This window comes from Meleagris gallopavo, chromosome 4 (genome assembly GCF_905368555.1).
Source record: "Meleagris gallopavo chromosome 4, MGAL_WU_HG_1.1, whole genome shotgun sequence".
Lineage (NCBI taxonomy): Eukaryota > Metazoa > Chordata > Aves > Galliformes > Phasianidae > Meleagris > Meleagris gallopavo.
This window is the reverse complement of record NC_139407.1, coordinates 65,359,596-65,386,884: the sequence shown is the minus strand read 5'-3', so window position 1 is coordinate 65,386,884 and position 27,289 is coordinate 65,359,596. Positions and strand designations below refer to the sequence as shown.

Genomic DNA, 27,289 nt, shown 5'->3' with positions numbered 1-27,289 from the left:
GCTGTGGGGTGACCTCATTGCAGCCTTTCAGTACCTAAAGGGAGCCTACGGACAGGAGGGGAATCAAGTCTTTGAAAGGATTGACAACTGCAGGACAAGGGGAAATGGTTTTAAGTTGAGGGAGGGAAGATTTAGGTTGGATGTCAGGGGGAAGTTCTTTACTATGAGAGTGGTGAGGTGCTGGAACAGTTGCCCAGAGCTGTTGTGGATGCCCCGTCCCTGGAGGTGCTCAAGGCCAGGTTGGATGGGGCCCTGGGCAGCCTGGTCTGGTATTAAATGGGGAGTTTGGCAGCCCTGCGTGTGGCAGGGGGTTGGAGACTCATGATCCTTGAGGTCCCTTCCAACCCCGGCCATTCCGTGATTCTGAGAACAGAGCTGCTCCTTAGGGAGGAGGGAACTGTTTTCTTTTTTTTTTTTTTTCCCTCCATTTAATCCATATGTCATCACATTTTAATACAAAGCAATTCCACGCAAAAGAAAGGATGGAAAACAATTTCACCAAGACTAGGAAACCTACATGGAAAATAATATCCTCACCTGTTTATTGTTAGTTTTACCACTCGGTAACCTGGTTGGTTGGAACTCAGTGTGAATACAATAGAAGTTTTGCAGAAAGTCACACATCTGCATTGTTCACACGTACCAAACACATTTCAGGCTCAAAACGTGTGTGCCTTGACTTGTTGCTCTTAGTGTCTCTTTCAGGATGTCCACTGTCACTGATCCAACAGAGTCCCACTCAGTCTCTCAAGTCAGGTGACACACATTCAAAAGGTGGAGATGTCTCACAGACGGTCTTCTTTGTAGTGCATTGTGCTAGTGCATTCAACCAGTGTGTCAGAATTCAACCATGTAAGCTTGGGTTTTTTACTCCACAATACAGGAATAGAATTTTACATGTAGCTTTGCATGCCTTATGGCTGCTTGCCCTACTATAGGACAGTGCAATAAATACAAATATCTGCACACTAGAAAAAGATTGAACTGCCATGATCTACACCTTGTTCATGAGTACAAATTTACCTAGTCAACAATATGACAAATTTAGCAGAAAAAGTGGCAATGGCAGTAATAGTCTACTACAAAAACAAGGCTAGAAGCAAAGTGTTCTCAAGCTACAGAAAATTTGCTACCTCCTAATACGTGACGTAGGGCCCAATTCTGCCAAGTGCAGCGTCGTGACCAGAAGACTGCATCAGAACATGCTTTTCCCCCATTTAACAATGAATAATTATACAATTTATTTGGTTTTGATAACTGCTTATAAATAGCACACTATAATGACTATTAAACTATACAGCAACATGACATTTATAGCCTAACCCTGAATACAAAGTCCAAAGAACATGACTACGAAGGCCAGAGAGCAAACGTCATCGACTAAAAGCATTTCCACTTCAGAATTTCCTTTTATTGAGTATTCTTTTACACAAACATTTGAAACCTAAGGAACAGGATTTCCTATTCCCTCTGTTCCAGCAGTAATCTATCCACACATCACCCTTATAAATTAGTGATGGATTTTAACAGGTAGCCCCTTAGGGCTATATATTTATATATTTTATATATATGCACATTTACTTTGAATTCTATGTAAAAGTTGAAAAAATGTTTGAAAGAAAAACTCAGAATATATCACAGCTCTTTCAGCAAAAAAAATACAAATTAGTTTTATAACCACTATTCAATTTATCAAACTTTTTTTTTTTTCTGAAGTATTTACTTTTAATTATGTACACATTACAGGAAATAAAACTTTTTCCACAAACATTCTCTAAGGTGACAGTTACTGATAGATGATAGCAGGAGGAATATTAAACAAATGGGGGTGGATCCATTTCTGCTTTTAAAAAGTAAAAAGTCACCATATAATTGAGTACAAAAACCTGCATTGAATGACAACTGCTGGTGTAGTAACTTGATCAGATATGGAGACCAAGAGTATAGTAAAGCCCTATGGTAATAATATTTCTGTAGCATTTCCACTTGGTATGTATATACTAAATGTTGGCAAAGTTTCTGTAGCATTAGCTTATACAAACATAGGAGTCCTCAGTCTGCTGCATAAAATGGAACAGGTGTGTTTTAATTCTCCCCAAATGCACCTGAATTGCAGAGTGTCACTTACAAACCGCATAATGAAGCTTTTCTTCAGAAAAATATCTGTTTGGCATCTCCAGGACTCTGTTCCATTGGACAATAGGGGCATTTTAATCTGGGGACAAAGACAGCATGTTAGAATGGTGGTAATGCAGACAGAAGCCCAGTAGCAATATGCTTTCTGGAGACTTAGCACTGCTGAAGCACAGCTAAGCACTAAGTTTCTTCCTCCACCACAAAGGTATCAGACTGGCAGTGACACTCCTTCCTCTTTTCCCCCCAGCAGCACACAACAAAAATACCTGAAGGCTCTGCTGAAAGTTACCTTTCACAAAAAGAAACCTTATCCCATCTTTTTTTCCTCTAATTATGTTTTCTCACCTTCTACCCACTCTCCTCTGAATTATTAAATACCAGGAAATTATTCTTTATGGTTAATCTATTATTTAAGCTTTGGGGTTAGTTTGTTGCATTTAAGCCATTATAAGCAGGCTGGTGGCTTTCAGTGTGACTTCGTTAACATCCAGTCAGTCTTACTCCCTGATTCCCAAAATGCTGTCATTTCTCAATCCACAAAGATCAGCTCCTGCAGGCTATGGCTAAATAGGTCAGCCTGTCCTCCCTGCTGAGGTCTCCACCAGCACAATTCCATCTGCTCACTGCATTTCTTCTAGCACTGATGCATTTTCCCCCATCTCTAAGTTTGCACCTTTCATTCCCCAAAGTTAATTTTGTCAGAGCTGTTCTGTTACTAAAACTGATGAACAAAAGCATCAGGAATGAGCGACCACAGACAGGAATAACATAGCAGTAAGCTTACTGGCTTAAAAACGGATGAAGTTATCCCAAAAGTATACCTTCCCTTTTTCTTGTTTGTTTGTTTTAAAAAGAGCAAAGCATGCAAACATTACTCAATGTTTTCAATCACAGTATTACTTGTTTTCATACTGGATGTCACAAAACAACCAAGAGCTCTAAATTAAGCCAACAGCCTTCACAGAAGCTGCAAACATTCAATCCACATTACCTTCTTCCTGAAGGAAATCTGTACAGCTCTCCCCCAAGTTTTCCTCCTTTCCAAAAGGCCGCAGCTACCAGGGGATGATAATTCAACTACCCACTCAATTGCTAAGCCATATTTCCTCACAGATGTACTTCCCCTGCCTACATTAAAAGGTGTTTCCACCATTACAAGCCTTGCTCCCAGTGAAAAAAACAGGTGTGCAGAAGTCTCTCTTTGAATTTTGTGATGACATGGTGGCATTTGGAGCTTGGAAAGTTACTCTGTTCACTACATTCCTTCATGTATTCCCTTTCTACAACATCAGAGGGTTTCTTATGCTATTCTCCAGCACATCAGCTCAGCCACCTGATTTCAAAGTCATACTCCAAGACTTACAAGCTTCTACCAGTTATGGAATGGGGACGCAGCGTTCCTCAAATGCCACACTCTAGTCTTAAGATTCATCATTCTCTATACTTCACTTGGAATGCAAAAAAATGGTACTTACTTGCTGCCATTAAACATTTTATTCAAAGCATCTCTTGATATAATATGACCACAGACTAATTTCATAGGTGGATTATTATCTGTTGTTTGTTGACGGAGAATGGGACAAGCAAATATTGAATGGTACCAGCACTTTTTACCAAGGTCCACCTCAATCTGTGAAAAAAATGAAGATGATTTATCTTGAGAAGCAACATTTCCAGACAATTATTCCTTTACGTCACAAATCCCTTAAGAACTGTAACTCAGCACTGAAGGCAGCAAAGTCCATCATGTTGATGCTTCACAACTTCCCAGTCAAAAACACTTCATTGTGATCTTAAAATGGTAATTTATGTTGCTCTCCCTCCCGACTCCCTAAAAAAGCAGAGTATTCTGACAAAAGACAGGTGTATATTTTAGTGTAGATCTGTGCTCTGTTAGGAAAACTGAGCTGATGACCCAAAAGGCATTCTATTTTCTAGCCAGTGATTTCTACAGCTTCCTAAAGGACTTCCCCCTCACCTAAAAATCCCATCAATATTAAAGTGCATCAGAATTATTTCTCTTCAGCAGTAACACAGAAAACACTGGTGCAAAAATACTCCTGCCATCAGCACTAAATGACTTCAGAAAGTAACACCTCAAATAGAAAAGAGCACATACATGACTTAAGGAAAGGACTGACTCAAATGTGCAGGGCTCAAATGTGCACACTTGAGGATTCCACTCTCACTGTTACAAAAAAGCAGCTGAGAAAAAACACATGCACTGAAGCTACATATGAATCTCTTCTAGCTACAATCAGTGAGGTTAACACAATCCATGCCCAGTTTGCACTAAACAGGATTTATTTCCAAATCAGGAGCAGGTCACTGGAGAGCTGCATGAGCCTAGTAAAAGCTGTAAAGGGAAAACAGGATTTCATAATAACTCAGCTTCCTTTTAACTCAAGAGCTGTGCTGGAAGCATAATGCACTGGATCCCAATGTATACCCCCAGACACAGATCCAGCACTACATCTTCTCCTTCATAACTGCCTGATTAAGTGTCAATGCAAAACAACCTATGAAGAGATCTCAAGCCTAATTGGAGGAAGTTCATGTTCCCCAGTGAGATTCAAACTTTATCAGCCACAGAAGTGGAAGGGGACTCAGCTGTCCATGCTTATGTTTTATGCAAGTCCTGTACGTGGGTGCTGCTGAAGGCAGTGCCGTGCCTATGGCAGCCTGCACAGCTGGTCATACCAGTGGCCCTTGTGCAAGTAAGTATGGGTGGTGATTCATGCACAGCTTCGCTATGAGCTGAGCCTACAAACAGAAAAGCAGCAGCCAAGTCTATTAGCCAGGCTGGTTGGCAAACGTGCACACAGCACAGGGGTTGAAACCAGATGATTATTGTGGTCCTTTTCAACCCATTCATTGACCCCCAAGGCCATTCTGTGGTTCTGTGATCAGCCTGAGCAGAGATCCTGAAGTCTCTGTATAGGAAACCTCAGACCCTGGAGTTGCTGGAGCTGGTGGTTATGTATGACATCCCTTAGCATTCAGCACACAAGCAGCCTGAAACCTGCATTTCCATGAGAGATCCATCTGCCCCATAACAGCTCAGCATTAACTCACCGGTAGTTCATCCTTCTGGTTCCAAACACCTGTGCACTGCCTTTGTTCAATAACTGCCTTGATATTAATTAGAGCTGGTAATGCTACACAACCTGCTGAAAAACTGCAGGAAAAAAAAACAAAAAACCAACATTAATATAATGTGAGTTTTAGCAAATAACTATTTCTTGTTTTTCTATTTTAAAAAACTTTTAGATTCAACAGTGTTATACTATTTCATTCAATTTGTGTCCGTGCTTCTGAGTAAAGAAAGAAAACAAATGTAAGGAAATATTGTCAGGCAAGAGAAGGAAGGAAAGCACAACATGCAGTGACTGGAACAAGAGCAGCAGTATACAGCTGTACTGTGGCAGTGCCTTAACATTCTGCCTGCTCTGAGAGCTACTCATTTCCAGAACTTCCCACGTTACTTTAAGGAAAATACTTCAAAGCATTAACAAAGATTTTTGACAATTTAACAGACATTTAGATGGCCAATAACTTCAGTCTAACAACAGTGCTTCGGGCCTGGAAATCAGAAACAACAGAAACAGAATTTATCAGCCTGCTTCTCTAGTAAATCATTTTGTTATTTGTGCATGTTTTATTATCATGACCTTCCTCTCCTCTGCTCCTCCAGAGGCTTATTTTTAAGGTTTCTACAGCAATGGCTAGTTTTCTTGTGAGGGATGTGCCTGAAGCCTACCAGCCTGCTGCCTGCTATTTTAAAGAAAAATGAAATGAAGTACCTCTCCTAATGAGTGGCTTTTTCATTCCTTGCACTTGGCTTTTTGTTGGTGTCAGCACTGAGTAACTTGTGTTAACTCTTTGGGAAGTTTATACAGGTGGTATCATAAAAGTACTACTGCTTTAGCTGTTCTACACTACATCTCTAGATGAGTCCAATGGGTGTCTAACAATTCAAGTAAAACATAAATATGAATAACAATTTGGTATCCTGCTGTCCTTCAAGACCTCGAGCAATGACCTCCTCAGTGCATTAAGTTTTCCTATTGACTCCACACAGTAATTCAGACCGTAAGACCTGAATTAGACACACATTGAAGAAACCAATCAGTCTTTAAAAGAAAACTACAGCAGGTGACTGCTATCAACATTCTAAAAAGCAGTACATTTGATAACAGGGATTTCGCTTTAAGCTAGTTTAATTTTTAAAGGATTTGCAGCACCAAAGGTCACGTCAGTTTCAAACAGCCTTATTTATGACACGAATATTGACACCACCTGTGTAGTAAACATGTTGCAGCACAATCAAATTCAAATTGGGCTCAAACCAAGAGACCAACAGATCCAAATATGAGGGATTTTTCCACTTCATTGAAAATCTCAGACACTTGCACTGAAAGCTGCAGCATTACAGTGGCAGCACAAAAGGATGGTCACTCATTTCACTGCAACAGGAACAAAATGAGAACAAACAACCAAAGTTATAGATATCCATAATTTAGGCTATCTATAAAATCCTCTAACTGAAACTGTTTTTGTTTATTCCAGGAAGACAACTCATGTGGAAGCACTCCCTTTGTTGTAGTTTATGACAGAGGCGTGAAACAGGAGAAGCAGAAGGTAGGACAACTTCAAACAGAGCTCTAAAGGAGAATAATAAAATGCAAATAGTAGTTAAAAAACAAACCCAGGAAGAGGTAAGGAAACTAAGGAAGCTTTTGCTGAGTACTGAAACTAACCCTGAAAGATGCATGTAATTTATTTTCCATTAAATGCTTGAAATAGAAACCAGAACATCAGATAATTGGCAGCCAAAGGTTAAATAGCAGCTGATCTGTATTATTTCTGAAAAGCTAGAAGGAGATTAAACTGCTTTTTCTTAACATTTTTGACAGCCTACTATCAATTTGCATTTTGTCAGATTAGCTACTGGGCTTCAAAGTGCCTTTATCCTTTGCAAATGAGGGCCAACAAATAGTTTGGAAATTTGAGCAGTTAAAATCACAACCTGATTTAAACATTCTTGTAAGGAGAAGACAGGTGAAAAAACATGTGGATTAAAAAGAGATGATCAAGTGCTGACAAAATCATGGCTGGAGCTTTAGTGCTTTGTGGTTACACAGCAGGAACAGTTTTCACACACTTGTTGTGGAAATAAATGGCTGATGGCCATCCTCATCCTTCTGTCTAAGCTACAGAAGCCAAGATCCTTCCATGAATGCTTCCTTTTGAGCTGAAAAGATGCTTCCTCTCCAGCTGAGAAAGTCCAGCACACCAGAATCTCTCATCATTCACATCTTTGCAAATCTCATTGGAGGTAATTGTAACCACACTCTTTACTTCACACGAGCTAAATAAGACTACCTGTCAGCATTTATTTTGTTCTCAATTAGAAACAGAAACCAAAACTCTATGTACTAGGTCTTAAAAGCAAGCAAAAAGCAGCATACCTAACACTGAGTGGTGATTCAACTGAGAGACCCAGAAGAGCACAGGCATCTCTTGTGAAGATGTCACAGATGTCCGCCCACTGATTTGCATCTAATAGATGAACGTACGGCGAGTTCTCTATGCCTTGCCTCAGATACACCAGGCTGCCCATCAAAACCTGAATATCTGTGAGGGACGAGGAACAGTTAGTTGTTTTATGCTATGAATAGAAGCTGGCATCTTCACTTTTAGACTGTACGAGAGAAACGAGCAGAAGTGGAAGATATACCAAAACAACGACACACATCCTCACCTCTACAACCTGTAATTCCAGCCACCACAGAACAGACACTTTCACCTATGAGAGCCCCAGTGTGCTATGAAAATAAATGAAAATAATGACCGAACACTTGGAACATGATTTGTATTTAACTACCACATGTCACTTCCAAGTGCCTTGGTCACAACGAGGGGAATAAAACCTTACCTTTCTGGTGGTTTAGGGCAAATGGCTGGAAGTTTTTCGCATACTGAAGTGCTTCTCTTTGATTTGCTGTTCCACCCATCAATAAACTAATGAAATATAATCTGTGTAGTTTGAACTCCAGTGAACTATTCTGTGCCATAAGCATTTCTCTGTTGGATACCGCCCACCTGGAAGAAACGAGGAGGTACAAAGGGACGTGACACAGGAGTAATTAAATGTCAGCCCACATGATATCAAATTATTACAATTATCAAACATCTATTTCAAGAAGGTGACTGTTCCTTGAACTTCTATTAGCCTACGTGGAGCACAGAAAAGAGTAAGATCCTTTACAAGTAGGAGTTATGCTGCATGCACAATACACGTACAACATACTTCTAGTGCTGCATAGGTTAGCCCGTGCCTTCTAACACAGCAATTGGAAGGCAAGACTGATTTAGGCACAATAGAAGGTAGAAATAGCTGAAATTAATTCCTATATTTGAGTTAATGTCACTGAATCTTAACAATTACAGTCTTCTGCTGCATGTCATACAAGTTTGACCAACACTTTCAACAACATATTTTCCAAATTCCTCATTTCCCAACATCTTCTGCTGCCACTGTGTTTGTGTGTATGTTGCCCTGGAGAGGGGAAGTTCATCTATGGAAGCATCAAAGAACAAGTCCATGCACTGCAGGTACAAGGGGAAGAGAAATCAGTCAGGATACGGTACGTGGCTCTGCTAAAAATATGATTTGTGTTATTTTCAACTGTCTGCAATAGAGGCTGTTTTTCCAAACTAGCTTTTAGACAAGCTTTCTGTTTTTTTGTTCTCTGAGTGGCAGCATTGATTTGGATGAGAAGAAAGCAAACAGAGAAGCAAGGCCTGAGGTGTTTGGACCAGCGTGTTCCATCCTATTCAAAGGATTTGCAACAGAAAAAGAAAAAGCAAATGATGGCTAAAACATTCAACTCACATACTCCCCACCACAGTTCAAAATCATCAGTAATCACAACATCTGTCTTCCTAACACCTCTCAAAATGATACTTTCAGAGTGTTTTCAATTCTGTAACTCAGATCTATCCTCAAGTACTTCATATTTTTTAAGTTTACTGTACACTATGCAAACTACAGCTCTCTTCTAACTCCTAGGTGGAATTTAGTTAGATTTAGTTAGGATGAATCTCATAAACCCTGACAAAGATTAAAGTAAGCTTAAACCATGCCCCAGAGGTCACAATGAATACCAAGACCTTACTGCTTTACAGACACAGAGGATGACAACACCTATTCCCTGGGAGACTACAGTCAGAAGTTCTGAACCTGCCAGTAACTCCCATCAAAGCTTCACAAAGAGGGTTCCTCCTGATCACTGCTGAGAAACATGGGAAACTACATCAGCATCAGCAATTCTGAGGAATAACTGCATTTTGAGACACAGCTCAGTTCTTAAGCTGGATAGAGTTTTGTCACATTTTTCACATTTGTCCTAACAGCTACATTTTTTACATAAGAATTTGTGCCCAACACCAGGCAAACAGAGGCAGAGAGTTTTTGCCCTAAAAAGTCACACTATAAGCAGAAATGAGGCAGGGTGGGGGAGGGAATCCAGCATACAAATTGAACTAACAATACATTCTATTCTCCGTCTAATTCAGCTATCTGGGGAATAAGGCTTCCTTTGAAGAAGGACCATGCCTTCTCCTTTGTTTGAAAAATATTCAACACATTGCAGGAATGACACAATGTGGCTAAATTGCCACGAATAAGACACAGGGCCTGGGTAATGTGAGCTAAAGCAAAGTTAGTGACTTGAGGTAGATGGACATAACAGCAATAATTTACTGTTCCTCAGAAAGAGAGCATCCTTTACAACAGCTATGTTACTACTTGAACTACAGGCAGTATGTGGTGTAGCCAACATTAAATTCTGCTTCAGCTGCATCACAAAGCATTGCAGTGCTGCTTCCCTTCATTTACCCAATGCAATGGCAATAAACCAGCTGAGCTTTCCACCTGTGTAACTATATGCAAAGGTTACCTGGGTCAAACTTTGCATGACTCAGAGCTGTACTCCAGGATTTTACTTCAGGCTTGATATCAGAGCATCCTACATTTAGTGTAGATGCCAATGACCTCTGAATTGACATACAGCTGAGCTGGTTCATGTTACAAGTGGAAAAATGCATTCAAGTACATTTCACATAAGTATTTAGTTGCCAAATAAGGCCAAAAAAGAAAAAAAAAAAAGCATTTTAGGTGTACAAATTAAGATCTAGAATGAAATACATTTTCAATGTTTTGTTCCATGTCTCTTACTTTCAAAAGGTTGCTAAAAAGCTATTTTATTTTTTCTTGCTTTTGAGCAAGCTTACCAAAGCCACAAGAATAGGCTGAGGGTTGGTTTGGTACTTTATTGTTTTTAAAAATAAAAGTTGCTCTGATTTGTACAGCATAGATACGTACCCACTCCTGGAAACTATAAAACCATGAGATATTTCATCATCTTTCCCTTATAGCACCATCTTACAAGTCTAGTGGTTGGAAGGTGATGAAAATATTTTAGTCTGAGGCTGACTGATAACATCTCAGCTACTCTCAGACTTCAGGTAATGCTGAATGCTCAGACAGAACCTCCAACTCTTGGACTCCTCGAGTTGTTTTGTTCAGATCACACTTTCAGCCCACGCTTCCACCTGCAACTCACACACCAGAAACACTTTCTGGCTACCAGGACATATTATGATATTAATGATCACCTACCTGGCAGTAGTCCTTACAGATCACATCTATCCTTTCATTCCCTCTTCCCAGTCTTTATCTGCACTAAACAGGGAACTGGTTTGAGGAAAAAGTGATACAGTTGATCCTGAATCTAAGTTCTGCTCACCACCAGGGCTTGGTGAAGCAAAGAAGACTTGGTGATACCAAACACCTTTATTAAGTTCTACTGTCCTCGACAGCTGGACCTTTGTGTATAATACTCACTAGTGTTTCACTGTAACTAAGGTAAAGAACCATCATGGCAGATCACCGGTTCTCTAAGTTAATTTTCCTCCCAAAAGCTTAAATTAACCCTTAATCCTTTGTGGTTGGATTTGATGATCTTTAAGGTCTTTTCCAACCTGAGCAATTCTATGATTCTATGGCTCTCAGGATCCTTTTCTTAGTTAAGCGTTGGCCATTGGGAGGGACAACAAGAGAACAACTGGAAAACATCTGCTCAATAATTAAGACGTCACAAAGAACAAATGAGGACACATCAAAACAAGATAATATTTAAAGCCACAAACAATGGATTTATTAAAAGAATTTCTAAAAAGGAGGAAAAAAATGAGCAGACTCACTCTAATGCAGGTCTCAGAACTCTAACTTTTAATGCTTCCAATATTCGATTTAATTCCACAAATGGTTCTTTCTGACTCTGATCTATTGATAGACCAGATTCCTGAAAAACAAAGGCACGCTTCAGGTTAAAGCCTAAAAAAGAGGCAATTAAACTGCTGGTTTTTTTTCAGACAGTTTCAATATTCACCTGGAAAATTAGCATTCAAATAAGGATGCTATCACAAAGCATAACGCTCCACGTTCAATAACATTCAACATCCACACTATCGTTACCTGACACAGTTCCTCGGCCACATCCAACATGCCCTGCCGGAAGAAGTGCTCCACCATCACCTCGTTGAGGATCCGCTGGCTGTCAGCCTGCCAGCACCCATCTATCCCCACGCTGCTGATGTCAGAGTCAAAATTCTGAAAGGTACAAATTAACATTTAATAGGTTGGAACAAAGAACCTCATGTAATTTTTACGCAGGACACCTATGTCTCCACTCCAGTGCTTTCTGCCTATTACTCAGTTTGCCCTTAATTACCTCCCGTTCAAAGTAAAATGTATCTGTCAGCTGCTTCATTATCTCCTGTGTACAGAAGACATCCTTTGGCTTGCTCATCTCACGTCTCAATATTATCCACCGTAAGGAACTACACTGACAAATTACAAGTTAGCTAGCAAATGAGAAATGGAGTTAACTAATAAAGAGACTTCCAGACTGCAATGTGTTTCTGAAAAAAGTATCTGCAGAAAAGAGTTTTTCCATACATGAAAACTGAACAGCATAAGAACAGAAGACAAAAATCACCCACGTTAAAATTAAAATAGCATTATCAATGCATCACTGTCACAACGAGGCACCGAATCAGAAGTAAAAGTTTTAACTCAAGAATTTTTGACATAACTGGAGGGGGCAGACAATGCTGGAAAAGGAAAATGTCACTTCTCCCCAGGCTCCCAATGACAACAAAATCCAAATTTCCGCAGATTTCAATATAGCAGCACCTGAACTTTGAAGACCCCAGAGTGTTTTTGCAGATCTAACCCCAGTGATCCCATTGCAGCATATTTTTAGGTCAGTGGCCTACGGACATATTCCAGGAATAAGTAAAAATGTTGTCACAGTGATTCTTTAGTAACACTTGGCACTGTGCCTCTTGGCAACGGCAGAGCAACGCTTACTCTAACCCAGGATATAAAAAAGGATTTTAACTGCTAACATGTTTAGTGCTCTGGGCAAGCAAGATAATTTGAATAAATACCCACACCCATAATAATAACCAAAATAAACTTTTTGCAAAAGAACCACAGCCCAGCAGGCAGTGCATCGCCTGATTGCCTGGTAACTACTGCTGCCTTCTAGGAAGTAACTTCAGAAACCAGAAGTTTGGTGATATTAGCAGTGCTTCAGCTTTGGTTCTGTGATGATAACAGCTCTGCACCATATGGGAACACCTCTACTGCACAAGCACTCATCTCTGTCACAGCAGCCACAGCAAACAGCACTGAGCCTGTGCGAGCTGTTTGGCAGCCAGGCACCAGCAGTTCTCCATCAGCCAGCTAACACTGGAGCAGCAGGTTAGTCAAAACCCAACCTGGGGCAAGGGCTGCTGGTACAGAGCTGGATAATCAGCTTCAAAACAAATGCGAGTCGGCAGAGTGGGTTTGCATTAGATCAGCACTTTGTATTCCAGTGCTGCAATACTTCTGACCTTCAGAAAGAGCCCAACAAGTCAGATGATGTTTTGTGACAACACACACCAGGCAACAGACATTTGCAGAGCAATGCTGTCAAAAGCACTCAGAAGTCTCCTATTAATCTGTTCTAGAAGTGAGATCAAGTTTGAAGGAGATTCTTATAAAGAAAAAAACCACAGTAGAGAGCAACCTCCTTGCAGCTTTCACCTCATCGATCCCAAGTTTACTTCAGCTGAAACAATAAGTCCCCACAAAGAAATATGCAGAGGGAAGCACAGCAGATCTGCACTTTGCTGAGCCCTCCCCACTGTTCAGGGAACATGGCTGGGTGGCAGCAATGGCAACACCCCCAAAGCTCTGTATCTGAGCTCCCCCAGGCCCAACCCAGCCACCCAACCTCCAGGCAGAAGGGCTCACTTTTAATCACACATCTCCCTCACAATACCCACATGGCTATACCTGCTGCTTTAACAGGTAGCAAATACCTACCCTCCCTTCAGCTGCCAGCCTCCAGGACTGAAACTGCTTTGATGCTGCTCTGCAACATCATGAGAAAGGAGCAGCCTCCTCAGCCCCACACACACAGCTTCAAAGCCACCACTCCCTTTGTAAACCCTCAGTAAAACACTCACCTTAGGCTAGCAAATTCTCTTCCATCTTTTGGAGATGGTGGGGCAAGACAAGCATCAAAATCACTGTCATTGAGACAAGTCTCAGAGCTAACATTTCCACACAGGTGTCTCGACTTCTAAATTCCCTGCCATGCTGCTCATCTTTAAACTTTGTAGTGAAAAACATAAGAATTTTGAAGATTAAATAACACTGTTCTCATCTGTGCCAATCCTTTGAAGCCTTTACAGTTCGATACCATTGCTGATTCTGGTACTGCTTTCCAGACACCCCTAGCAGGTAGCAAATCCGTAGAGAAGGTATTAAACAAATAACAGAGGCAGCACTGAGAATATATAAGCTCTTTTTTCATTACTTTGGTTTCTGGGATAGAAAAGAAGATTCATTACCAATGAAGTTATTTTTTGTTCCTTTTTAACTTCTAGCACACTTATACATATATATATATATATATATATTATTTTTTTTTCTGAAACAAGCCTATGAGCTTTGAGAAACTTCTCAAAACCCCACTGCAAATTGGATTTTTTTTAATCCTATAAAAGATGGTAACAGTGACTCACACCAACCTAGAAGTTCTGTAGCTTCAAGTCATATAATACAATCTAGGGACCTCAATAAATTATTTTCTTCCTCCCCCTCATCTGTTCTCTGATGAACCCATGTTTAATCAGGCTCTCATTTCAATTACTTTTCTTTAAAAAAATAATAATAATAAATACACTAATGATTTCTGGGGTCTTTATGGTATGTGGGATTCTACAGCTCTGCCCCCAGTGGGTCCTAAGCAGTTTCAAGAACTGTCAGTGCATCACACAGCGAGTGACTGTCACATGTCAGAACAAATTACTGCTTGCCTTTCGCTTACTTATCTCATAATTGTCATGCCAGCATTAGATGCTCATGACTACACATCTCCCAGCTTTGTTTTCTAAATACCAACAGTGTGCCAACTGATGGCATGGGGAATTTCACAGCATTTCAGAAGTTAAATGAATTCCTTACATTACAGACCCCAACATGTTTATTTTACACTTTCAATTTTAAGCTTAGAAGAGTGTCAGTTCTTATTGCAGAGCAGCAGCCACTCTTTAAGGAGCCTAACCTAACAAGCCTAAAGGAAAGGTGTAGAATATTATGTGCTAAATTTACCAATAATGCAAAGAAAAACATATTACTGATAATTGTTGAAATATGAGGACTCAAGACACTCATATGATGAACCATTTCAATCAACACAACCTTCCCTATTAATAACATGATGTGAAGAAGAATGGTGACTAAAGACAGTTTCATTTGCCAGTTTTCCAGCTTAGGTTACTTTGGGCATTCCTTCCTTCTTCTGAATTCTGACCTCAAACACAAACACATCTGTTAGAAGTTCTCTGTTCAGTCTGTTGGTTCACAAGATAATGCTCAGCTTACAAAGACTACTAAAGCTTTCCTAAATGAAGGCATTCAGCTACTGCTCACATGGTTGCTAGAGGGAAACATTTACTTGCCCCATTTAGTTGTCTCATCCATGCTTGGGGATGAACTCATTGCAGCTGAGTGATGTACAGGGAGACTGATGAGTGAGCTACCTGCTAACACTGTGCTGAACAACAAGGAGGTGGATGAACACTGGAAGTGCAAATGCTGGAAGAGCAAATGCTGCTACGCTACAGATACAACTGGATGCAAACATTCCTTATCAAAGAAGAAAATGAAAGGGGCACGTAAGCACGTAATCCATTAGGTCCCATCCAAGTTAGTAATGACTAAACCAACTTAAATGCAGACCAGACTAAAACTGATGTGTAGATGTACCCCTTCCTCAACACTGGGAAAAAAAAAATTAACCTGTTTGCCACAAGAAGAAAATACAGCAAATTCTTTCAGTAGGGTTGTTGATGCTATGTGTAACAACAGATGTCATTTAGATGTGTCACTCTAAATTGGTACCAGGATTAGCCTGTTTCCCAACCTCAAATCAGGCAATAAAATCCTAAGTTACATTTATCCGTGCCTGAGCAAACACAGCTACAACCACCATAACTGGTGTTCCAGAGATGTTAATCCAGCCATAAAAGAAATGAGAAGATGCTAGGTGAGGATTTAGACACAGCAAATGGGACTCAAATCTTGTGAATCAAAGCAAGGGCAGCTTCTTTAAATTCAGACAAGCATTTCACTTTGGAATCAGTAATATTTTGTCCACAATGTGTCAAGAATCAATTTGCAACATCAATTACAGTTAATTACTGCTATTATTTTCAGCTTAAGTATATTACAGGGAAGCAGTGTGGAGAAGGCAATTTCAATAGTTTTTGAGCATGTTTTCCATGGAGAAAAAGCACTGAACACACATGGAAAGTTCCTTTCAGGTGTTACTGTCCAGGGCTTAAACATCACACTCTCATTTGACAAACATGCTGGGATTTCAGGATATACTTTCAAGTAGCAGAGATACTACAACCAGTGAGAAGTGATAAAACCAAACTACTTGCATGCTGAACAGTTCCTATCTAAGGAGATAACCCTCACTGGTGCTCTGCATTGCACAGAAACACGTCCTTCACTCCCAGCAGGACTGGGGATTGGTGCAGTTTCCACTGGAAGCCTTGAAAACATTACACACACGTAGCAAGAGCAAGAATTCAGAGGAACAAGCAGACCACACAGTGCAAGTTGAATTCAGTTTGAAACAGCCCTTGAAACAGCTTTTCTGACCCTGTACAGGCACAGAGTAGATCACTGCATCCCCTTCTGCTGCTCTAGAAAACCAAGCATTTCAAATTTAACCAATGTTTTCATTTACAGCCATTCTTTTTGAAATGAAACCAGTAGACAAAACGCTAAGACAGCAATAGCACTGCCAGAACTGTGCACATGACAAAGCAACAGCAATTTGAACATCAGACTCAAGACTCAACTTTATTAAGCTCGTATGCATTGTCTCCTTCAGCCCCTAAGGAGTATTGCCACTAACTTCCACAGCAGATTTACAGCCTTTATACAAGACCGAGGGCTGCTCTATCTCAGACTATTTAAATTAAAAAGGTACACCCAAATCTGAATGCTTTTCATACAAAGTCCACTTGATAAGACAGAATAGAAAAGTTTCAAACACAGGACAAGATTACATAGATTTATTTCAGGCTTCACACCAGTAATAAGGATAGAATTTTACTCTAGTTAATAGGTTTAGATACAGCAACAAGGATTAAAGGCAGATGCATCCTTAAGCTTTGGATAACAGTGATGCTTGGATTAAAGCTATTAGTACAAAGTTTGAGCTCTCCATGATGGTCAATCATAAGCAAAACAATCCTAACAGCTGCACAGACATTCTGCCCCACAAAGCAGCATTATGCACCTCATCAGTTTGTTGTGCTACTGTTAAATTATGCTTTAATAGCTTACCATTACTAACAAGGTTGAAATGAGATATTCAAATGATGAATTAGTGCTCTGTAATGATACAAGTGCTTTTGGCCAGCTGAAAAGTTGTTTTTAATGAAAGTAGAGTAAATTCAATCTAAATCTTGTGAAATTAAGCCCTAAAAACCAACAACACATCTGATATACGTAAGAATGTCTGTCTCAAATTCTCTCAGCTTCTAAGCTGCATTCAAGAACAGAATACCACTTCCTGGTCATTCATTACCAACAATTATCCAGAACTGAAACACACATCTATAAATAATACTCCTTATCAAGACTGATGTTGCAGAAACATTTTCTATGCAGATGCAATACGTTCTGTTACCAGGTCTAGCAGGACCTCTATGCCACATCCTCTTGGAAAGAAGAGCTGCTCCAAAATGGAGCACTCTGTACGGGAGTTCTGAAGTGTCGTTGTACATCACATGGTCTTATGTCTGCCTCCAACCCTACACTGCTGCAGCTGAAAGGAAGACTTAAGATGAATAGTAGCACAAATCCCAATGTTGTGAAGGAGTACAGATCACAGAATGCACGCAATAACATCATCAAGCCACAAAACACATACCTTATCGATGGCTTTTCCAACTCGGGATACACTGCTGTGAATGTCTTTGTGATCAGAGGCCAGTTTTTGAACGGTGTCCTTTATTCTTTTACAACACTGTGTCATAACAAGTGAAATTGTCCCTGACAAGTCTCCATCTTGATCTAAACACAAAAGAAAAGAAAATTACCAACTCTGTTATGAAGAAATAACTTAAATCTCTCAACATGCAACATCATATAAAGACAAGTGGTATTAAAAGAAATACAATTAGAAAGCATTGGTGAAGCAAGTGCAGCTTAAATTAAGTAAGACACACAGGGCATGGTTCAGCCCACAAGAAAACCAGTCTGGTACAAAAATAACACTCAATAAGTGCAGCACTTTAAAAAGTAGTGTAAACATATTGTGCGTTCTACTTGAGTTCAGCAGATTAACAAACAGGTCTCCAAGAAACACTCCCAAACACACATCTCACAGAACGTAACAGGAAACAGCCTCTAACCTACTACAGGATCAGTTTTTTTCTAGACAGCTCCCTGAAGACACATCAGTGCACAATGTTTAAAGTTAACAACACGATAGCAAAGCTTGGATTAATGAGGTCCCAATTTACTCTCACCCCCAAACTACCTCCTTACTCTATAAGGTGTAAGCTTGGATTTGAGCTGTGAAACATTTGCTTCCTGAGCAGTGGGGATAGCCCCAAACAGTGCCAGTCTCAGCCTCTCCTTGAGAGATGTGAAATAGCCCACAAAGGCCCTGACATCAGGCTTCCAAGAAAGAGTGGATGGTCAGGTAAGATTTATCTCTAGCAGTATGATACTGCTAAGCTCACCCACCAAGTGCAGTGCTGTATGACCCACATTGGGGACAATATAAACATGCAATGCTTACAACCCCCTTGCCATCTCCTCACCTAATTCACGCCCCTCTGCAACAACCAACAACAAAGTTGACAACAGCATCCTTCTGTGCTTTACTTCAGCCCTTTCTCAGGTTTTGGTTTCTAACAGAAGGAGATACTTGCCGGCCTTACTTCTGCAGGTCTCTCCTCCCTCAAAGTCCATCCTACATGAAGACTGATTCCTTTAGGCACACACACTGAGCACTTCAACTCTACTGAAGGCTTTTTTATATACATCAGCTCAGAAATGCTATCCTAACATTCCAGATCCAAACAATTCATGTGGAAAATAAAAACCCAAAGCATTTCTCTAAAGGAAAGATTTTAAAAAGCAATCACTTTTTCATAAAGTTTGTTTCTTTCTCATTATGTACTTCAGCACGTTTCTGGTTTGAGTGACATGTGAAGAGATCAGTTCCAATGCCGGCAAGCAATAGAGAGAGAACAATAGAAAGAAACAGTAACCATTACAATGCACACTTGACAATGTGCCTTGGAGAGAGCAAGGGAAACCCAGCTCACAAAGAGCAAGGCTGCAGTCGGAGGGGGTAGGGAACCATTCAGCAGCCGCTTAATCTTAACGTCTGCTCTTATGCATCCCAACTTTCAACTCTGCTGTTGATGTCAACAGCAAAAACAAGCTTAAGTTGTTACACACTACAACTAGTTCATCCCGAGGAAAGTAAACAACCCCTGCTCATCTCCACGAGCTTCCGCTATGGAAGATTTGATGGCATTTCTGCAATAGACAGAGCTTTTAAGCATGAAGAAAAAATAAAGCATCAGGTTTCTTACTCTGGTTCCATGAAGGTAACGTTAAGCTCCGATGCAAAATGACAGAGCTCTACGTTTTTTCTCACTGAGGATGGAAACAGTGCCTACAGTGGACAGTCACCAATTTGGCTCTACACATCCTAATTGCAAGAAGAAATTTCACACAACTGTCACCTGAAGTCGGCCTCCTACCATTACTTCAACAATAAGATCATTTCTGTTACTGTTTACTTCCTGTGACAGACATTTAAAACTTACATAAAGGATTAAGGAACTTTTTGGTGCTTTCTTCCAAGACAAAATGCTGTTAGATTATACCAAAACCAAAACATAAGCGCTCCTTCCCCAAATCTGCACTGCCCTATGAACAGGGAAGATAAAACACATTAATAGCCATTTTTTCCTAGAAAAGCCATTAAGCTAAAACCCAAAAAACTTATACACACACTGGTATTTCTACTCCGAGCAAGTAAGTGGATTACTGTCCCCTAACACACACTACAGCAGAAACCAGCTACAGCAGAAAAGCCATCAAATTTATAAGAGAAAAGATTTCTCCCCCTACACGCATCTCTTTCTGCTTTAATTAAACTCATGATTACTTGCAATAAATCAGCAGAAGGAAGCCTGCAGACAGACCCCTCTCAGCATTCAGTGCTCACACAACGCCACGGACTGACAGCTTCACTGCACTGGGTATACAGAGCTGCAATTTAAAAGGAAATACTTCAGCAATCAGACACCAGGCAGTGAGCAGAGCTCAAAGCCAAGTTCAGTCAGCCAGACACTGACCAGACATTGCTTCCACCATCCAAGAAGAATAAGCAATCCTGCCTTGGCTGCTCAAGGAGATGAGATGCATTAAAGGAAAAGAAAAGCAAACCTGGTCTTCCTATCCACAGGGCTCAACACGGGGCTGCTCTGTGCTTGGGCTTTAACATGAAAAACAGTTCAAGAAATGTTAAGAACCAGAAAAAGAGCACAAGCTAGAAGCTGCTTCAGCCTCTAAACTAACAGAGTTTTTTTCTCCACCCATTTCCTTTTGATAGCCACTGCCTATTTAAGGCCTTTCCATACATCTTTGCTTTCAAATTTCATCCTACAGCGTGAACTTCTTTCTATTACTTTTGGATCTGTTTTGTTGTTTTGTTTCTTTTTATTTTCCCTTTTAAATCACATACACAGAGGGATATTTCTGCAGTTCACACTCCCATATTACAGAGCTCCACATTAGGATATCTGGCTGCTTCCGTGTCCATCAATTCTCAAAAAAAAAAAAAATTCAGGTCACAGCACATAAAAGCTGCAAGTCTTACTAGAAAGGTACGTGGAAACCTATGAAAGCTGCCTACCCACAGACATCAAAATTTAATAGAACCCTGAGATATTTGAGTATGCACTGACAACACATTAGCTTCATTCTAGAGCGCTGACTAAAAGAAAACTCACTTTGGGATGCACTCTGCTGGGACAGCAACACCAGTTGGTCAGTAAGTGCTGAGAACACATCTGAGGTTTTATAATACCATCCCAAAACACTTGTAAGTGGAGCCTGGAGGGAGCACCCTGGGTTTTCACTTTACTACAACACAAGAAAGAGCCCTGGATGTGGAATAGAATCATAGAATGGCCTGGGTTGCAAAGGACCTCACAGATAATCTAGTTTCAACCCTCCTGTCACGGTCATGGTCACCACTAGACCAGGCTGCCCAGAGCCATATCCAGCCTGGAACAGGATGCTTAAAAACCTTCACAATCCCACAGATTCCTATAAGTATCAATGCAAGCCTAAGGGCCGTGCCACAAAGCTTTCCAAGCAAGGTCAGCATCTGTTTGTGAGGATATGCATTAAAGACAGTCGATAAAACACACAAGCTCAAACTTTTTGGAAAGCCACTGAGCGCCATTTACTGAGATGCACTTCCAAAATAATACCAATAAAGACAGAACATGACTTCATCCCAAACAATTGCCTCAGAACTGCATTTGCGTATTTGCTCTTTATGCAAACTGCTCTGTGCACGCAGCAACTCTCACGCACTTCTGTTTATGTTCCCGGAACTAAAAGTGCTCCTAGACGAGAACCGCACCTGCATTTGTAACAAACCCACAGCAAACACATTTGACTCTGAACCAAAGCAGAGCAAGCCCCAGAAAGCAGAGAGATAAACACCCTGCTGTCAAGTTTGGGCAGAGGAGCCGGGCAGCTCCTACTCCTAATCCCTGAGCCACCTCTCACTTCCTGTAGGGCGCTGGGTGAAGTCGCTTCAGCCGCCTCAGCACCCCTCCCACACCATCCATAAACACGGCGCTGCGCTGATTTTGCAAGCTGAGTGTTTCATGTTTACAGCGTGCTTTGGAGACCGAGCTGCCCACACCGGCTGCAAAACAGAAACTCCACTCACGAGGCCGTGTTTGCTTCCAGCTGAAGAACGGCTTCGCCCTCCACGAAGGTAAACAAGTGACAAAAGCATCGAGGAAAAGAGAAAACAAAGAGAAAGGCGAAATAAACAGCGGGCTGGCTGCTTTCTTGCAAGCCCGCTCTTTATCTCCTGGCTCTCCCCGGCCACACGGCGCAGGGCTGAGCAGCCCAGCGGCTCACAGCGCGCTGAGGGCACAGCCGGGCAGGGCTGAGGGCAGCCTGCGGGCCTCGCGTTCCACACGGACGGATTTTTTAAGACGTTTCGAAGCGTTTTTTTGCCCTGACGAATGGGGAAGGAGGGCGGCGAGCTGGGAACGGACAGGGATAGGGAAGCAAAGCGGGGTGTGTGGGGGGTTCCTCACGTACTCTCGGTCTGGAGGATCTCCCGCCGCAGCCCTCCCGCGTACTGGATGAGCTCCTCCAGGCTCCGCTCGCAGAGCTGCCCGTAGCCCGAGAACTTCTGCAGCACCTTCTCCAGCTCCCGCTCCACCGTCACGCACTGGTCCATAGCGGCCGGCACCGGGCCGCCTTCTTCTTCTTCGTCTCCCCCCACCCCCGGGCTCCGCGGCCTCTCCCGGCCGCCCTCCGTCAGCCCCGGCCCGGCGTCCAACTTCCCGATCTCCCCCAGCTGTGCGCAGGCAGCGCTGCGGGCAGGCGGGGACCTCGGCGGCGGGGGAGCAGGCGGCGCTGCGGGCAGCCGGGGGCCTTCGAGGAGAGAGGAAGGAGCGGCGATTATTGCTCAGGCGGCGCGGCGGGCAGACCCGGCCTACGGGCGGGAGGGAACAGGCAGCGAGGCGGACAGCTAAGAGCGGGGTCCTGAGTCTGCGCTGTTGCCATGGAGACGGGCGGGTAGGGGCGGGGCGCGGAGGGGTCGGAGGCTGCGCTGAGTGCTGTTGGGCCTGGGGCAGGAGTACGGTAGCTGTGGGGATTGTGGGCTGAGGGAATTCAGCTCCCCGCGGAGTGCTCGGCAAGCACTTGGTTAAAAAAAGAACAACAGCCGAAATAAATGTTTTTTGCTTGAATATCCCCTTGGTACTTCAGTAGTTGGATATGGCAGCCCCAGGCAGGTGTCACCATGTGTTTCTGTCCTGTTAGAATCAGTTGAGAAAACTCTGGTCTGAGTTTGGAGCATAGAAGTGTACAGCCACAGCCCACACTGATCACAGAGTCCAGCTCACGATCACAGAATCACGGGGGTTGGAAGAGATCACTGAGTCCAACCCTGCTGCTAAAGCAGTTCCATACAACAGGTCACACAAGTGGGCACCCAGATGGCTCTTCAATATCTCCTTAGGAAACTCCACAGCCTCTCTGGGCAGCCTGTTCCACTTCTCCATCACCCTCACTGTATAGAAGTTCCTGCACATGTTAGTACAGAGGTTTTCTTGTTCAAGTTTTTCATGCTCTTCTTAATGCACATTAAAAAGACCATTGGGCTCCTTGGCCACAAGGGCACAATGCTGGCTCATGGATACCTGTTGTCCACCAGGACCCTCAGGTCCTTCTCCACAGAGCTCCTCTCCAGCAGCTCATCCCCCAACCCGTACTGATGCATGCGGTTATTCCTCCTGTAGACACTCCCAAAACTCAAATCATGTATCTTGTTGCTTCATCTGTGGCCATACTGCTGAAATAAGACATGAAAGCAGAGAAAATTATTCTCATGTGTAGGTGCATACAAGTCACAGTCATTTTGTCAAATTTAGGCCCAAACAGCTGCCTTTGTATTCCTGCTCTTTCTATACTTATATATGATGTTCAAAGACATGCAAATGCCTTGGGCTTATGTCATTAGTATCTTGGTTTAATTTGTTAGGTTCTTTACCACCATGGTTACCTTTGTCATCTGCTAGCACATTCAAGCAAGATCTCCTGACTTAGACATACATATATAAATATATATATAGTCAAATACAAATGTAGTCAAGTATATGTATATACACACATATTGTCAATCATATATATAGTCATCAAACAAAATCTCTCTTCTCCAGGGGCAGTATAAGATTTCTTACTGTTACAATAAAGAAAATACCAACTTATACCTAGGAAGTAACTACTAATACCTAGGAAAAAAAAAAGGCAATTCAAGATTTAATCCATGTATTCTGCTCTTGTATGCTGCTTTGGTCTTGATTCATGTACCTTTCTGCACTGTTAACTGCTGTGTGCTTACAAGCAATTATCACAGGAGAGGAAAGATTGTCTATCAGATCAAAGAATAAAACTCCAGTCTGCATAAAGCCCAGTGCAGCCTGCAGCCTGGTCTGATATCCCAGCTGTCCCTGCCTCCAGCAGCAGATTGGACTTTATGACCTCTGGAGATCCGGTCCCACTGGAACTGCCATGTGATTCACTGCTGGATCACATCAGGCTTGCCTCACCTGAATAACCTGAGCTTTAATTGAGGTATCAAATATTGCAGAATACCTGTATGTTAAATCTACTTCCTTTTTGGCCACTTACAGGAAACATTTCTGAATTTAAAATTCCTCTAGATAAAATAGCGCTGTCTGGCTGCCGCCATTTGGTTTTGACACTCTCATAGAGGCTTGCTGGTTTATTTAATTAACATCAGTTAAGTAATATTTTATAGCACACATAAAAATTTGTTGGGATGCACCATGTTGTTTAAAATGTAATCCAAGAAGACTGTATGTTACGAAACTCCTGCCAATTATATTTACAGAGTTGGCTGACTCATGGTAAAACTGGATTTCTAGTAGCTTAAATGTTAGTTGACTGATCTTGGTATGTGGCAATATTAAGACTGTCCAAGAAAAAGGGGGTAATAATATTTTAACATGGTAAGGAATGGAATTAAGATTTTCAGTCTTCAGTTGTATTGACTTAAAAAATGACAATGCTTGTCTTAATGTTCCCAGTAGATGGCTGGGTATAGAAGGTGGATTATTGTCTGTATTCCCAGGGTGCCCAGTCGGCAGCTGCTCACAGGAAACGATGAAGGAGGAGAGGGAATCCTTGCCATTTGTCAATGGGCAGCAGAGCCTTCAGGTCTGGCTATCTGACAAGAAAAGATGTCTGTCTCAGTTCTCAGAATTTGGTCTCGTTCTCTCAGAAATCCAAGTAAAATATTCTTTTAACCAAGATGATGTAGAAGCAGATCCCTGCTTTGGGTTTTTGTTTAAAGGTGGAATTTACATATTTAGTTCTCATTACATCTGTAATATTTGCTCAGTGAGCACAGAACTGTCTGTCTGATGACTGTTTAATATTGCTAATTATGTTGAGTTAACCCGAAGGTCTTTAAAATGTCAGCGCGTGTCTTGTTTGTCTTCACCCCAAATGAATTTTTAATTCACTGCTATGGTATTCAAATTTTCCAGCTAATTATAACTCTCTGAAAAGTTGTTTGCAGGTGACATGTCAAAGACATTCTGAGTTACAACTAGAAACCAACAAATGTCAGCCATATCCAGAAAATATCACATCAGGTTTGTAAACTAAAGATGTAAAGACAGTATTCATTTAGGAAGTCTTTCTCAGCATATTAAACATGACTTGGAGGGAGAAAAAAAACAACAACAAAATTCTGTGAATATGTGAATATTCCTCAGGTTGATACAAGTGCAGCCCTTGGTGCTCCTCAAAACAAATCTTTGCAGAACCAGTATTTCAACACAGAGGCCCCAAGCCCGCTGCGCAGCTTCCTAGCGTTATCCCTTCTGTCCCCCAGGCCTTTGGCTAACCCATCACCTGTGGTTCTTGCTCATACCCATCCTTGCCCTGCTTTTCACTTGCATTTTTCCCTCTCCCTCACATTTCTGTTGTCTTTGTACTGCTGTGCTCACACTTGCTTTGCTTTGGGTTCTTTGGGGTGTGTATGTGTTGGATAGCGGTTTGAAACAATAGTTTTACTTTCTTGAAATTACTCCAGGGTTTTGAGTTTTGGCAGATGATTAGCTTAGTATCTGCAGGGGACTCATCATCAATTACCACTGGGGAATGTTAAGAATTCATTTAACTCAGCCCATGAGCAGTAGGAAATAACATACTAGTGACAGCCTCCCCAGCAGTTGGTGTTGCAAATAGTTGAGCTGTGAGCGTAGCCTTAATTAATGCTAGGTGCTTTCCAGCTGGAGGAAGCAGGGCATCCCTCAGCTCAGCACACAGCCAAAAGATACAGGGAGGAAACACAGGGAGAGCAGGGAAATGGGGCAGCTTCTTGTATGTGTGACAAAAGAAAAGGGTCTCTCTGAAACTTTAGAAAAAGAAATGTGGTCTTGCAGTGTGTTCTCAGCACTGCAGGGAACCTGCCTCTGGTCCTAGCGACAGGTGACATTAAATGTGCTTTTTATTGAAAATCCCTTGGCTCTGCCAACTGCAATAACAAAGCCACTGTCGGTTTTGTTTTTGCCAAGGGGAAAGGATTAATCTTACTGATGCTGTGCCACAGACACTTTCTCATCAGGGAGATGGGTCCTTGAAGGGGATTTAAAAAAATGGAGTGACTGTGAAGGAGAGGGCTACAGCCTGTCCTCCTACAAGCTCTATCACTTGTTCCTCCAGTACCTTCTGTGCAAGCTCACTCCAAATCAGACTGAGCTGCTGAAACCCCTTTATATCCATTCAGCTGAGCAACAGCAGCAGCTTTGGTGCAGTCCACCCTTCCCTCCTCTAATCTTTACTATACCACATTACAATTATGAGGAATAAAGAGTTGTACGGCTCCCAGTACAGCACAGAACATTTAGAAGCCCATGAGGACTTAGTTTATGAGCAGCTATTTCTGCAATCTCTCTTTCCCTTTCCAGAAACAAAACGAGCCCACTGCGATAGAAAGCACGGCCGTTCTCAAAGAGCCCATCATGGCTGTGCAGTCACCTGCAAAGCCAAACAGGACAATATGGGCTGAACCTGCATCCAGGATGCCCAGGCATAAGGATGCTCAGGATAAGCCGGGGAAAAGTGGAGCAGAAGAACAGCATTCGTATTTCATTTTTTACAATGGTTGATGTGGGTGTAATGGTTAGTGCTTTTTCCCCTTCATATCAACATGTAGAGAACCCTCTAACTGTTTTTTAACAGCTCTGAAGAGCATGGCCATTAAAATGCTTTTTACAGGTCAATATTTATGTTAAAATTCGATTTTTATGCCTTAGTGCAGAATTACTTAAGCATGTGTGCTCTGAGGGGTTGTCAGTATTCTTTAAATGAAGCTGTGCTATTTCTGTGTTTGTGTATGAGTTGGCAATTTTAATGCAAACTGTGGTTTCTTAAAATAACTAAACCTACAGAGGCGATGCTGAGTTCCCTTCGGAGGAGAGCCTTTATCTCAAAGACCAAGTGTGACTGCAGTGTGTTTTGAAGCAGGCTAATCACCTCTTTACAGCTTTTCTCATGCTTCTTGTGCAGAACCCCAGTGAAGTGGTCTGGTCTATGTTGGTTGGCGACCTTGTGCATAGCAGGGGGGTTGAAATTAGATGATCATTATGGTCCTATTCAACCCAGGCCATTCTATGATTCAAT

The 27,289-nt window shown here is 41.8% G+C and overlaps 1 protein-coding gene across 2 annotated transcripts; it reads right to left on the bottom strand.

Moving 5' to 3' along the window:
• Positions 1 to 514: 514 nt before the first annotated feature.
• Positions 515 to 22,526, bottom strand: RMND5A (required for meiotic nuclear division 5 homolog A). 2 transcript variants are annotated; one of them, XM_085223687.1, is made up of 10 exons: positions 22,167 to 22,526; positions 21,783 to 21,828; positions 17,718 to 17,860; positions 11,681 to 11,815; positions 11,407 to 11,507; positions 8,075 to 8,241; positions 7,608 to 7,773; positions 5,212 to 5,314; positions 3,612 to 3,766; positions 515 to 2,215 (listed from the first exon to the last, which is right to left on the bottom strand). In XM_085223687.1, exons 1-10 carry the CDS (start codon positions 22,305 to 22,307, stop codon positions 2,152 to 2,154), a joined length of 1,221 nt encoding a protein of 406 aa, XP_085079813.1. In that variant the 5' UTR covers positions 22,308 to 22,526; the 3' UTR covers positions 515 to 2,151. The 2 variants fall into 2 exon arrangements, with proteins under 2 accessions (XP_085079813.1, XP_010708902.1); XM_010710600.2 differs by lacking the exon at positions 21,783 to 21,828 and having other exon boundaries at positions 22,166 to 22,521.
• Positions 22,527 to 27,289: the final 4,763 nt, after the last annotated feature.